Source organism: Aulonocara stuartgranti (assembly GCF_965226115.1).
Source record: "Aulonocara stuartgranti genome assembly, chromosome: 12".
NCBI lineage: Eukaryota > Metazoa > Chordata > Actinopteri > Cichliformes > Cichlidae > Aulonocara > Aulonocara stuartgranti.
The window spans coordinates 5,098,413-5,112,263 of NC_138948.1; the positions used below are offsets into that span (position 1 = coordinate 5,098,413).

At 43.9% G+C, this 13,851-nt stretch overlaps 1 protein-coding gene across 9 annotated transcripts in view; it reads left to right on the forward strand.

Moving 5' to 3' along the window:
• The window catches only part of LOC309719569 (ral guanine nucleotide dissociation stimulator-like), a 56,941-nt gene extending 44,358 nt beyond the window's left edge, over nucleotides 1-12,583 (forward strand). For 5 of the 9 annotated variants that reach the window (XM_082555742.1, XM_082555738.1, XM_082555743.1 and 2 more), the window contains exons 3-18: nucleotides 1,036-1,110; nucleotides 2,057-2,286; nucleotides 2,539-2,663; nucleotides 2,797-3,012; nucleotides 3,100-3,203; nucleotides 3,274-3,358; nucleotides 5,411-5,488; nucleotides 5,862-5,948; nucleotides 6,064-6,096; nucleotides 6,200-6,321; nucleotides 6,915-7,010; nucleotides 7,095-7,299; nucleotides 8,191-8,265; nucleotides 8,644-8,910; nucleotides 9,030-9,144; nucleotides 9,469-12,583. In XM_082555742.1, the coding sequence (XP_082411868.1) occupies nucleotides 1,036-1,110; nucleotides 2,057-2,286; nucleotides 2,539-2,663; nucleotides 2,797-3,012; nucleotides 3,100-3,203; nucleotides 3,274-3,358; nucleotides 5,411-5,488; nucleotides 5,862-5,948; nucleotides 6,064-6,096; nucleotides 6,200-6,321; nucleotides 6,915-7,010; nucleotides 7,095-7,299; nucleotides 8,191-8,265; nucleotides 8,644-8,910; nucleotides 9,030-9,144; nucleotides 9,469-9,644 (2,089 nt within the window). In that variant the 3' untranslated portion in view covers nucleotides 9,645-12,583. The remainder of the gene's footprint in view (nucleotides 1-1,035; nucleotides 1,111-2,056; nucleotides 2,287-2,538; nucleotides 2,664-2,796; nucleotides 3,013-3,099; nucleotides 3,204-3,273; nucleotides 3,359-5,410; nucleotides 5,489-5,861; nucleotides 5,949-6,063; nucleotides 6,097-6,199; nucleotides 6,322-6,914; nucleotides 7,011-7,094; nucleotides 7,300-8,190; nucleotides 8,266-8,643; nucleotides 8,911-9,029; nucleotides 9,145-9,468) is intronic. The other 4 variants (XM_082555740.1, XM_082555741.1, XM_082555736.1 and 1 more) reach the window with 2 other exon arrangements.
• Nucleotides 12,584-13,851: the final 1,268 nt, after the last annotated feature.

Below are 13,851 nucleotides of genomic sequence, written 5' to 3' on the forward strand. Positions count from 1 at the left end.
ATTCAGTATATCAGAAGATTAAAATAGCAGATTTACTTAGAAATAAATTCTCCAAATTACAAGAAACAAGGGAATATTTCTTAAGATTATAAAGGACCAAAAGTGCCAAAATGATCACACTGTAAATGAACCCCATCATGCCTACACACTGTATACAGAGGACTGACGTAACATTAATTAACAGACTTATAAATTACTAGAATTTCTCTCAAAAAAGCTGAACCTGGTACCCCGAGTGATATCATGGTTAATTCAGCTGTTCAATGCAAAATTATCCAAAAGGCACCAACAGCACACACAGCTGAATATTTCAGTTAAGTGAGTCGAATTAACAGAGATAAGGCCCGGGACAACCGCCTGCGCCTGGACACCTGTCAATCAAAAGGACCACACCCCTGAAAAGCCAATAAAACAAAATATGTCCACCCAGCAGTTGTGATGAAGGGAAAAACCGCACATACACAGCAGATTTGTAGTAAATGTGTTCGTTTGTGCTGTGAAGTTGTATTTTTTTAAACGGCCATCGTGCACTTAGTGGATGGACCCTGCGCAGTGGTCAGAGGTCTACAACTACGACTAGTTTTACTACTCCTGTGCTTTTGCTACAATTGTTGTACTGCAAAGCAAAATGTAGTAAAAAATAAATATGATACAATAATAAAACTGCAATAAAAAATAAAAAGATGCCGATGACAGTAAGGCTCAATGAGTTTAGCAGTATCACCGTATGTGACCCACATGCCGAAGGCTACTGCAGGGGCGTGGGTTCAAGTTTGCCTCAGGACATTTTCTGAGTGTTTCATGTTTTTCTGTTCAGAATAATTTTAAATATTGCTCAGTATTACAAAACACTGTTACTAATGCCCCTGTGCTTTTAAAATGTTTAGCTTATTAGGGACAACAACAAAAGAGAGAGAGAGAGCCATCAAACCTTGACATGAAAACTCAGACTGAAGCTTCTTTCTTTTTTGGTTGTTTTGTTCATTAGTTTGGTTCATAAAATGAAACTGGTGTTTTTTTTCTTTCTGTTTTTAGGTATGCCAAGCTCCAAAATGTGCCTGCAGCCACAGCACACAGAGTCTCCCAGGACGACTGCACAGAGCTGAGAAAGTAAGCGTGCTGCGACCTTCAGTGTCGAGCTTCCAACATTAATCACAGAGTACATTCACAGCACCGAGCCTCAACCCCCCTCCTCCCCGGCTTAAAGGGATCCTTTTCTTCCCCGTGGCTGGATACCTGTCAGACTGAGGGGGCTGTTTGGGTTCAGGCAGCCCTAAAAATGTGATAAATCACAGAAAAATAAACAACTTATTCATTTTCTTATTCTCTTTTAAAAGAGCTTTAGTTAAATCCTTAAAGTCAAGACAGTGTTTTCTGAGAAATGCTCCCATTGACTTCAGGTAGCTGTTGTTTTAAACTTCATGGAAACATTGTGCAGTTTTAATTTTTTTCTAAATAAATGAGATATCTTCAGATACTCAAATCCGCGCACTGGGAACATGATTTCATGAGTAAAAACCACCTCCTCCATCTTGTAGCCATGTAGTGACCCTGAATGCATTTTATGATAATGCATTATGCATTATTTGCGTCATCCTTATATCCTGAATGAAGGCTGTATTACTCAAAGGTCCCATTGTTTCAAATCTAAGCCAAAATAAAGCTGTATTAAACTAAGTGGAGGGTCATTCATGTTAATGACATCGAGCTTTAAGCAGTAGAGGCTCTTTTAGGGTTTCAAGATGGCTCATTAATTCAGTAAAACAGGGCTTTTTTTTTTTTTTTTTACTCTTGTGTAACAGAAACCATATTTGTTTAGATTTAGTTTGAATCACAAGAATGGAAATAACAAAGGATGGAAAAACAACCTGACCATAAGAGTCACCAGTTCAGATAAACACTAACATACTGTAGTAGATAATTCTCTCAAGCGCACCTTAAAATTGAAAATGTGAGAATGTCTTTCTATAAATTTTGTTTTTCTACTTTCATATTGTTGCTTTGTGGGTTTCCTAAGGAGGCTCTTTTCTTATATTTTATTTCCTGTGTGTTTCAGCACTGTTTCGTCCATCCTGGGCGCGTGGCTGGACCAGTACTCTGAGGACTTCTGGAGCCCTCCCAACTACGAGTGTCTACATCAGCTCCTCGCTTACCTTCACCTCCACTTCCCTGGCTCGGACCTGGAGCGCCGTGCCCGCAACCTGCTGGCCCACTTCCACCGAAGACAGCAGTGTGAGCCTGATCCTGATGGTATGAAGGCAGGACAAGAGAGGGACACCAGAGCAGGCAGGGACTCCTTTAACATATCAGAATGGTGGTCCCACAGTAATAAAAACCTGAAGTGTTAGAATAAACCAGTTGAAGGCTGTGCACATTTCAGGTGGCTCTAGATGTTCAGTTTCAGTTCAAACGCTGAGATATTTGTTGCTGTAAAGAACAAAGAAAGTGTTGGCTCAGAAAAAGTGCAGGAGCTGTGTTAAGGTTGAGCTCGGGTGGAGTCAGCTGTGTGAAAAATATATATTTTTTTATTCTCTTTAGGGGAACACATCGGCTGCCCTTTTGCTACGCAGGAAGAGAGCGGCTTTGAGGATGAGCTTCCTGCTTTCAGTTTCCTGTCGTTTGACCCCATCATGGTGGCAGAGCAGTTCACGCTCATGGACGCGGTGAGAATCTTTCCTGTCCCTTTCAGCACAGTTACCTGGTGGTGTTGATTCTTAAGATCGTATCTGCACCGCCTCTCTTTAAATTAGAAATAAGTATCGATTTTAACTCCCCTCTTTCTCTGCGTCCATTCAGGATCTGTTCAAGAAGGTGGTTCCCTACCACTGCCTGGGGGGGATTTGGTCTCAGCGGGATAAGAAAGGTAAGGAGCACCTGGCTCCCACCATCAGAGCCACCGTGGCCCAATTCAACTCTGTCACCAACTGTGTCATCACCACCTGCCTGAGCAACCCGGCACTGAAGCCCAACCAGAGAGCCCGTCTGCTGGAGAGGTGGATAGAAGTTGCCCGGGTGAGACTTCTGGTTTGCTGAGCTCATGTGCTCCTGGGACTGACGGCCGTTTTGGTTTGTTTCTGACTGAACGATTGCTGTTTTCAGGAGTGTCGAATACTAAAGAACTTCTCCTCGTTGCGAGCCATCCTCTCCGCCCTGCAGTGCAACGCAATCCACCGCCTAAAGAGGACCTGGGAGGAAGTGTCACGGTAGGTTTCGTGCCCGCCTGCAGGCTCTGCAGAGTGATTGTTGTGCGCTGACCTCTTTGTCCGCCTACAGGGAAAGTTTCCGAACCTTCCGCGAGCTGTCAGAGATCTTCTCTGACGACAACAATTACTCCCTGAGCCGAGAGCTGCTGGTGAAGGTGAGTCACAGCAACAGATGTAAACATAACACTGAGGGGGTGCACAGTGAAAACGGAGGTGGTGTATTTAGCCGCTGAAGGAAAAGCCATCTTCACAATAATACGCAGACAAATCCGTTTATGAGTTACATAACAGTAACACGTGGCAGCTGAGCAGGCGGCGGGAGGATGCACGGCTAGGTGACCCTTTACTGTCAGTATCCTTCCTCACAACAGCTGCAGCCAAGCTTCCTGCACATCAGAGCACCTTGTTCTGTTACTTTTGGACAACAGGATCCATATACGATGTCCAGGGTGGGCTCTGTGCAGCTGACAGGTTGCTGTCATCATTAGTGCGATATAGTGGGTTTAATGCAGAGACCTGTTGACACCGTCAGAGTGTTTTGCTCGTATTGACGCATTCAGTGGAAGGTCAGCAGGAGCTGATTCATAAATTCAAGATATTTGAGTGAGCAGGAAATGAGATGACAGATCAACAGGCTGCACATGCTTTCCGCTGCTCGTCTTTACTCTTTGACTTTACTACACAAGCTTTGCATGATTCACAGGTCAAAATAATGATTATTTTTCTTGCACTGGGGCTTTGCATTCGTCCTCTGTCTGAAACAAGCTGTTTTAATTCCTCCGCCTTTTACACCAACTCGCTTTTGAGTGGCTGCTGCTTGTAAACAGAAGGTCTGAAGAGCAGTAGGGATGTTTGGCTTTTATCGCACAAGAAACTTAGACTGAAACAGGACTTAGTTGCACTTATGCTGCAGCGCTGTCCTTACAATCAACAAGTTTTTAAGTTGTCACATTCTGACATTTGCACGCTCATAAAGACTGCTCAATTTTTAGGAAAAAGCTCATAATCATTGTAAATAATTGCAATCACCTATTTTTAACCTGAGAAGTTTTCTGATGTAATGCTGAGTTAGTTAACACCCGCGGCGTCCGCTGAGGGAATCCCTGCTGACGTCACAGGGAGGAACCCTTTGGCAGGTGTAGATAACGGCTCCAATATGTGAAAGCAGACCTCAGGGCGTCGCCTCTGTCTATCTGCTCGGGACAGGCCGCGTTGACTCGACTCAGTTGGCTCGAGTTGCACGAAGCTCCGGAGGCCTCCGGGCATTACATCACTCTGAGGAATGCGCAAGGAACGGCAAGGAGGTGGATTTTCTCCCAGTTTTTACTTTGAGGTCGTGCAGATGTTTTATTTTTTATTTCAGAACAGGTTTTAAAGATCTAATCTGCTGTAACACATAAACGAAGTATATGAAGTTTAAAAAGCTTTTGGAGAAAAACATCCTTGAAGGGAGGTTCCTGGTTAAAAATCGCTAATGACAGGAATGAAATAGTTATAGTGTTTCTAAAGCTTGGAGAATGTGTCAGGTTGGAGTTGAGTTGAGTTAGCTTGTAAGATGTGCGTCATTTCTCATTCCTGGATTGCACGTCCTCGACTCCTCTCCCTGGTCTCAGTTCCTCCCACGAGAGATACGAGCGGAGGAGGCGAAGACGAGGCATGAGGAAGAAGGAGTCGAGGCGGAATGAGACGTCCTCGCTTCAGAGCCTCATTTTAAAGCGATGTCACTGAAGACCACATTTGAAACACCTGCATCTTAAATGTTATAGCTCGACTACAGCTATGTTCAAAGTTGCCTAACATTATATTTTAGAAAAGACCAAAACTGAGCATTTTGATCTGGGTCAGTCAGAATGATTATTTTTCTTTCAGTTTATATATGTTTTATTGTTTAGTGTGTTATCTGTCATTTTGTGGTTTTGGGAAACGCACAACAAAAATTAATCTAACTGTATTACAGGAGAAATGTGTGTATTCAGAAGTCGTTTAAAGGAAGACAATATGGGATAAACTGTGTCTGATGTTGAATTATGTAGCACAGGGATGTTTGTTGTGGGGACGTTTGTTTTTCTGCAGAAGTGAGTGAGCAAAACTCACTTATTGCGCCTTGGTGGAAGGAGGGTTGGGTATTTTTAGTGTTTGGCCTCTATTTTGCACATTTGTGATTTTTAGCATCCAGAAAAACTTATCATGTGTTGTTTATTCTGCAGGAGGGCACCTCCAAGTTTGCAACTTTAGAAATCAACCCTAAACGCGCTCAGAGGAGACACCAGCAGCAGAGAGACCTGGTGAGACCACATGCTATCTGCTTGATGCTTTTCCACCAAAGCACTGCTTCAGGCGCTGAGTCAGCCTCCATTTACTTATTTTTCTTATGCTAACAGGCACATCTGCTGCAACCAGTACTGTATATCAAATCCACTTAAGGAGTACAATCACATTTTGAATGGGGGATTGGCAGCTGCTCTTCAAATTTAGCTTTCTGGAAGTTTTCTTACAAATTTCAACAAGCAGTGATTAGCCTAAACTCCTGCAGATTGCAGGACTACTTACTGATGAAAATCAAATTTTTCCTGCAGCACTGGTTTAAATAACGTTGTTCTAGAGAAATGGTTACTTGCACTCTAAATGCATGTTCATCTCCACGTGTTCCGTAAACAGGGAGTGATGCAGGGGACGATCCCTTACCTGGGGACTTTCTTGACGGACCTGGTGATGATGGACACTGCCATGAAGGATTACACTGAGGTCAGACGTCAGATGGGAGTCGTTACTGTGATGATTTTTGGATTTTAAACCCTCTTCCTGGGTTTGTATTTTTTATTTTCTATCACTGCTAATAATTTCTTTTCTTCTTTTTCAGGGTGGTCTGATTAACTTCGAGAAGAGAAGAAAGGTGAATTATTTCTTTTTGTTTGTTTGAAGTCATCATCAAAAATAATCTGGCGGTCCAAATCTCAAAGTCAAACCCTTTTTTCGGCTCTGCCCTCTTGTTGCAGGAGTTTGAGGTGATCGCTCAGATCAAACTGCTCCAGCTGGCCTCCAACAACTACAATTTCACTCAGGACAGCCACTTCAGGGAGTGGTTCGCCGGCGTGGACAAATACAGCGAGGCAGAGAGGTCAGTCATCACAGGCTCCTCCCTCTGTCTCTGACCCCGGAGGAAAGCAGGAAATCTGGCTGTTATTTTGATGGTGGTTGGATATCTGCAGTCATCCTTTAATTCTGACAGTGAAAAGGGGAATTTAACAAAACTTGGTGCCGTGCTTTAAAAACAACTAATATATATATTTATATATATATATATATATAAACCCTCAAGTTTTGGCAGGAACACATGAAATGTTCACATGTTCCAAGATTTTTAGGAGTTTATGAAATGATTCACAGCACTGGCTGCCAGCATGAAGCGTGGGTTATTCAGTTTGTCCTCAGTTTTGCCGTCAGGATTAAAATATCTGCGTTTTGATGAAAATGGTGAAAATATCATTTCAGAGGAGGCAGTGAGGGGTTTAAAATAATACAAAACCATTAAAAATGACAGAATTATTTATGGAAGCAGTGGTGAAACCCACCAAATTTACACATCTGCAGGTGTAATGACCCAGCTCAGTGTTATCGGTGCTAACCGTGTTATCCTATCTCATCCTTGAGTTTATGTCTTTGAATTCCCATTTTCTCTCTTGCCGTCCTGACTCCCTCCTGTTCCCGCAGCTACAATCTGTCCTGTGAGATCGAGCCTCTGTCAGAGTCGGCGAGCAACACGCTCCGAGGCAAGAAGAACGGAGGAATCATGAAGCGCTGGAGCGAGTAAGTCGCAGTGTTAATACCATTGTTTTAAACTTGACCACCAGTCTTATTTTCATAACCCTCCTGTTACGGTGTCATCTGCAGCCGACAGTTGACGGAGGCCGGTTGCAGCAGTGCCGCAGGCTCTCACTCCAAGTCCTTCGACCACTCGCACTACAGGCCGTACCAAGGAGGAGGGGGGGACAGCGGCGACGCTCTCAGCGTCACCTCTGTCAGCTCGAGCGGATCAGACCTGGAGGATGTGAACGCCAGCTTCCTGTCAGACTCACCGGAGGGACACGAGAGAAAGGTAGAAAAAGCTGCACATAGTATTTTCTGCCACAATGTAAAACATGTGACAGCCACTTTTAAGCAGCTGTTTGTGAGGAGGGAAAAAACAACAGTGGATCTGCTGGAAACGTTTCCTCATGTTTGAAGTCTTTGCTTTGAACATAAAACTCGAAAGAAGGACTCAAATGGAGGACAGGGAAGCAGGCTGAATACAAAAGGGCGAGCCTTTATTGGACAATGTTAACTGCTACAAACTACAAGAAAACTTCAGCGGGGAAAACAAAACCGAAATTCAAAACAGGGCAGAAGGAGAGTCAGATAATGAAGGGCAAACACACACAAAACAAAAGGAAATAAAGACAAGGAAACACTTTAGACAATGGAAAAATGTAAACACAAAAAAGAAAATCAGTAAAATCAAAAAAGGGACCAAAACACACCGAAACTGAACAGAAAACCAGGCCTGGGTGGGACCTGTAGTCATTTGTACTGAAGTCGTGTGACATTGTGACTACACCAAGGTTTAGCCTTCAAAATCAAGACGATATGAACGCTACGAATTATAAACATGTAGTTTAACGCTGGGTTTGACTTCACTGCTGAAATTCTACAAACATGAGTAAGAGTAGCCCACGCTGCCCCCTGGTGATCACTCACAGTTACAACAAACAGACGTGAGTTCCACAGTGTTATACTTAGAAAAACTCCCAGCGCACAGCCACACTGGGAGCTTAAGTCCTTAAGTCACAGGGATTATTCACAGAGCACATTTGTTCCCACCTAAAGTTCAGTTTATTTGAGCGTGATCTAGGTGTCCTGTGTGGAGAAAAATAATGGCTGTCATCGTGTCAGAGTGGTCTGGGGCCGCGCGATGACTGGTTCTGTTTTGTTTTCCTTTGTCCTCCTCCAGACGTCGACTCCTTCGGTGAAACTAACTGTCTCAGCACTGGGAAGAGAAGCTCCAGCTGCAGATACAACCTCAACGGTAACGGCTGCTATGTTTTTCTGTTCATTTCACACTGAAAACCTGAAATGGCTTGGATGACTGTCTGCAAACCAGACAGGGTGGGGTGGGGTGGGGTACTCGATTTAGAAAGCTGCAAACCTGCTCAGTAATAATTGTCCAATAATAATTCCCCTTATTATTAAGAAGAAAATTAGCTACAGATACCAGAATCGCTTACTGTAGCTGTAAACATGTTCATGTAAAGTTGGAAACTTTAACATGAAGCATTGATGGGGACTGACTTGCTTTTGGAGCCGCAAGTGATCTTTAGAGGAACTGCATGAGGTTTTTATTTCTTCAGTATTGGCTTCATTTTTCAGCCTCTCCCACCAACCTCTCCCTCTGATAACCTTTCAGTTCTGGGAATGTACGTCTCTGTCGTCTCTGGACACGTCCGGGATGGGCTCGAGCTCTGGTTCAGCCTCCGGCTCCAGCAGCGCCTCCTCCTCCTCCGTCTCCTCCTCCACCCCGTTGTCGGCCTCGCGCTCACACAAACGCTCGGTGTCGGCTGTGTCGAACTACTCGACTCTGTCGCTGCCGTTGTACAACCAGCAGGTGGACGACTGCTGCATCATCAGGGTCAGCCTGGACGTGGAGAACGGGAACATGTATAAGAGCATCCTGGTGAGGGCAGAAAAACAGCTTTCAGGCTTTTTAAGAGGCAGTGAAGTCAGAGTTTTCTCTGTGTGTAAAGTGATGGTTAATAGTTAGGAACAGATGTTGATGTTCTGTCTGCGATTCAGGTGACGAGTCAGGACAAGACTCCGGCGGTGATCAGGAAGGCCATGATCAAACACAATCTGGAGCGAGAGAAGACCGAGGACTACGAACTGATGCAGAAAATCTCTGAGGACAAAGGTGATCATTTCTTTGTTTCATGTATTCATTATTGGTTTTTAACAGTGAATTTAATATTACGCTGCTTTTATGATACAAGTTCCTGATGCACAGTGAAAACTTCCATAAAAATATGAGAGTAATTAATAGTACACATGTGTTTTGTCTTAGTTGTTGTTAATTTAAAATGAATTTAATGACCGATGTGTTGACTTGCATATATTTACAGTTTCTCATGTGGTGAAAGATAAAGAATTGATTTTCTTTCATGTCCCCCGAGAATAACACTGCTTAAACTCGTTAATCACCACTTGTTGCTTCTCTCTTTCTGACCTCGTCCTGCAGAGCTCCGGATCCCGGACAACGCCAACGTCTTCTACGCCATGAACTCCACTGCCAACTATGACTTTGTGCTGAAAAAGCGCGGCTTGGCACGGCCCATGCGGGCCAAGAACGTGGCCAGTTCGACGCTGCCTCGCATGAAACAGAAGGGACTGAAAATCGCCAAAGGGATTTTCTGAGGAGACTTCCTCTCTCCTCCTCCTCCTCCTCCTCCTCCACTCACCCTCTTCCTCCTCCTCGATCACCTTCTCTGGCCTCCACTCGTCAGCTTCTGCTCAGGTGCTTGAGTTTTTGTTCAGACAAAAACTGGACACGCAAGAGGAGGAACGACCAAGCGCACCTCGGGAAGCAGAGGAGCACCTTAACACTTAACTGTCGCGTCGTCGGGACCCTGAGAGGACGTTAAAAGGAACAAACAAACGAGGCGTGTTGGCTGCTTCAGCCGGCTCATGGAAAAGCATCAGATCTCCCGGTCCTTTTACGTTTCGTTTACAGCTGTTTACATCTTAACATCAGTTGGTCAGATCAGTCGTTTCTGCACCTTCGACAAAAACACTTTTTTTTTCCTGCTTTTTTTTAAACCATGTTGCAGAGCCTCGTCCCTGTGTGATCACTCTGCGGTCTTCATGCTCGCACCCTCCTGCGTGGAGCAAACACTAACGGACAGAAAGGTGTCTGAATGTGATTCTACTTTTTCAGGGAGCTTTTGTTTCAAGCGCACCGCCGCCACCGCTTTTGCCCCGGTGGTCCCTGATGTCGACAGTGCCTGCAGGACTGCAGCACTTTAAGGTTTCGCTCTCTGCCGCCTCAGCATTTTAACACCAGCGACGCTGACGCGAGCGTGGAGAGATCTGGACTCTATAAACTCCTGAACGCTGCCATGTTACACATACACAAAAATAAAAGGTCACGTGGCCTGAAACAGAGACGTGGTGTCAAAACCAGTGGGCGCAGCCATGAATCACATGCCACTGTTTTCTTTTTATTATTATTATTATTATTATTATTAATTAATGAATCGTAACCACTACATGGAGAAGGATGCCACAGAGTGGGACAGAAACATGAGCTGAGAACAAGACACAAAAAAACTGAGTGTATATATCGATTAACACCATCTGTGCAGTATATTCTTTTCAAACGGACCACGAGATTTTGTTAACAGACTCGACGCTTTGTTCTTTTCTCTTTGTACATTTGTTTGCATCTCTCTCTTTGATATGGTGCTGCTACTTATCTTTCTGAAGACGTCATAATGAGCTGCACCTCACGTTTTTGTTTTTTCTCTTCCTCCTGACCACCAGCCGCCATGTAGGAACACAGAAACGTCTGAGGGACACGAGGCATTACAGAAATAATAAGTAAAAAGGGCCGCTCTGCCCGGTAGAGTCGATACTCTCTGTTTTAGCTGTGCTTCCAACATGGCGGCTTGGCTTTCATAACCATCAGTTTCCAAATGTGCCATGATGGGCCAGGTGAGCGCTGCGGTATCATCTGTGGTTTTTTACGTGTCTGTGATGGCAGCAGAGTCTTTCCTCTCTGGGCTCTAACTAACAGCACATGTGGGGGGGAAAAAGTAGCTTTGGGTGATTTTTAGGTTCTCTGTTCCTGTTAGCGTACAGAAGAGCTCCTGAATGTTTCGTGCGTAGGCGCCCAGGCGAAAGACGGTGACGCTGCCAGACTGAACACAGGGGAACAAACTCTTCTCTTTATGCTCTCTGTTTCTTTAAAGGTAAAAATCCAACCTTAAACACACTCAGCGCTGGTTTTTTAACAAGCAATTTTTGGTGACTTGCTTCAAATATTTGTGGTTGGTATTTCCTTCATTTCCGCAGGTGCTAAATGACAAAACTGAGTTGTTTCTTACAGCAGAAACACATCTGATCACAGCTAAACCGATGCCAGACTAATGTGGCTTAACCAAGAACATTTGCCAGATCTAATACAAAGCGGTGCAGAGGTGATAAACATAAACTGTATACTAAAGATGGACATACCCACTGTAACGAGCCATCAGTAGCAGGGGGTGAATCAGCTGAGCGACTAAGAGACACCGTCATAGGCTAGGGAATGACAACCACCTCTAATGGGGACCATGGTTTCCAAAGACTTACACAATATTATATGCACTAATACTTGAATCTAACAATTGAGACCATAAACTTAAGAGGAAACTGTTTCCTGAGGTCATAGGTCATGTGAGTAGTGTGGTCATTTTCTGTAATAGAAGTTTATTTGCAGCTGCAGGCGTCGCCCACTGCTGGCCATTAGATACAATAAATGACATCAGAGTATGTCTGTCTTCTTTCACACTGGTGAAAAGAAAACATCAAAATCTGTTGCAAAGCATTCTGGGAAGTGGAGGAAATGGGAAATTAAAAAAAAAAAAAAGATTAAGTCATCGGAAACACGCTAAAATCTGAGGTTGGACTTTTTCCTGATGTGTTATTAATATCGCCACAACAACAAATCATCTGGCCTGTGCTGCGACCATGTTTTGCCTTTTTTTGTTTGTTTTTTCATCTGCATGAAGGTCACGTACAAACGATCAAATGAATGAAACGCCTGTTAAAAAAGAAAAGAGTGATAGCAATATGGTGATGATGAGCTGGAGGCACGGCGTCCGGCTGTCGTGGGTGTTGTTTGTTACCGCTGTGGCGTGAAATCCTTCGCTGTTGAACACTGTGACCTTCGACCCTTTCACTCTGCCCTCTCTGCCTGTTGATCGGCGCGTCCTGTCGAGCACTGTGAACCCAAACGTCTCATTCCCTTCTAATGATGTCTTAGTGAACATCCGCCCTTTGCTCATCTCTCAGGCGAGCAGCAAAGGCGGCAGGCTTGACCCTACATGTGCCAAAAAAAACAAAACAAAACATGTAAAGACAGAAAAAGGTTGAACAGACGGGTCCTCTGCCTTTTCACAGTTTGTTTGTTTACTGTTGTTTTCTAGAAGAAAAAAAGGGGAGAACACTATGGAAAAAAAAAAAAAATGTGTTGACCCATTTCCCTGTGGAGACTGTTGTCCGAGAAACTTGAAGCAGACGTGTTTGTCAGGCGCTGACGTAAAAACTGCACTTTCATGAAAATGTTTTTCATGTTTTAAAATCTTTGTTTGGCATGTCTGAATCTTTTTTTCCAACCAAACATCACAGGCTGGATTACACGACGTGTCACACCAGACTTTGAGATCTTATGACCAATTTCTAGTAATGAAAACAGCTACAAAACTGGCATTTCTATGCGGGTGAAATTGGGTCAGCCCCAAGTGGCCAATAAAGGAACTGCAGTTTTGCCACTTTTGGAATAAGTTTAACTTTTTCTTTCATCTAAGCAGTTTGTAACTTCCAGAGGACCCGCTTACACTTTATTAGTGAGCTGACCTGACCTCAAGTTTGAAGTCTTACCCTCTTTAGCCTCAACTTCCTAGAGGAAAATAGTACACACAGCTTCTTCTAAAACCAAAACTAGCAACATATATTTGAATATTTCACTCGTAGACTGCGTCTGATGGCATTTTCATGTGTTCCATGGCCTCAACTCAGCATAGTCACAGCAGCATCTGTTCTTTTTTACCTCATGCTGTTGGGATTTTTATCCATTCTTTTCTGGTTATCTATCAGGGTCGCTGGAGCCTATCGCAGCTAACATAGAGGGTGAGACGGGGTACACCCTGGGCTGGTCCCCAGTTTGTCGGCTAACAGATGGATAATCATTGACGCTCACAGTTGCACCTGCAGCCAATTTAGAGACACCAATTAACTGAACATGCAAACAGTGGGAGAAAGCCAGAGTACCCGTAGAGAGCCCACGAAGGCACAGGGTCTGGCCGGTCAGTGGATTCAAACCCAGGACCTTGTTGCTGTGAGGCAATGGTGCTAACCAACATATTGTTGTGATATCATCCAAGCCAATCAGTGCAGCATGCAGCCTTCTCCCTTCCTCTTTACACAACAGGACCTTGAAAATTTCATGCTATTTCTGTGAAAAATAGTTTTGTCTCCTACATGTCAGTAATTGATTACATAAATATAAATGAGAGAACAAATCTGACAAAAACAATCATTTTTATAAACAATAAGGCTGTGTTATAATCACTATTTGTCTTACTGTCAACATCTATCACTGAAAAGATCAAAACGTCCAAGCGTTAGTCTGCTTCTGAACCATTTCCCCCTTCACATAAATCCACATTCGGCTGACAATAAGCAAAACAGAACATCCCCAGCCTTAGAGTTTCACTTTTCCAAACGTGACCTGAATGCAGCATCAGTTCCTTCTCTGTACTGTTTGGTTGGAACGAAACTTTCACACTTTGAGTCCTGTTTTTTCTGGATGTTTGGAGTAATCGGAAAGCAGGTTTTCTGCAGCAGCTCCATCTCTTTGTGT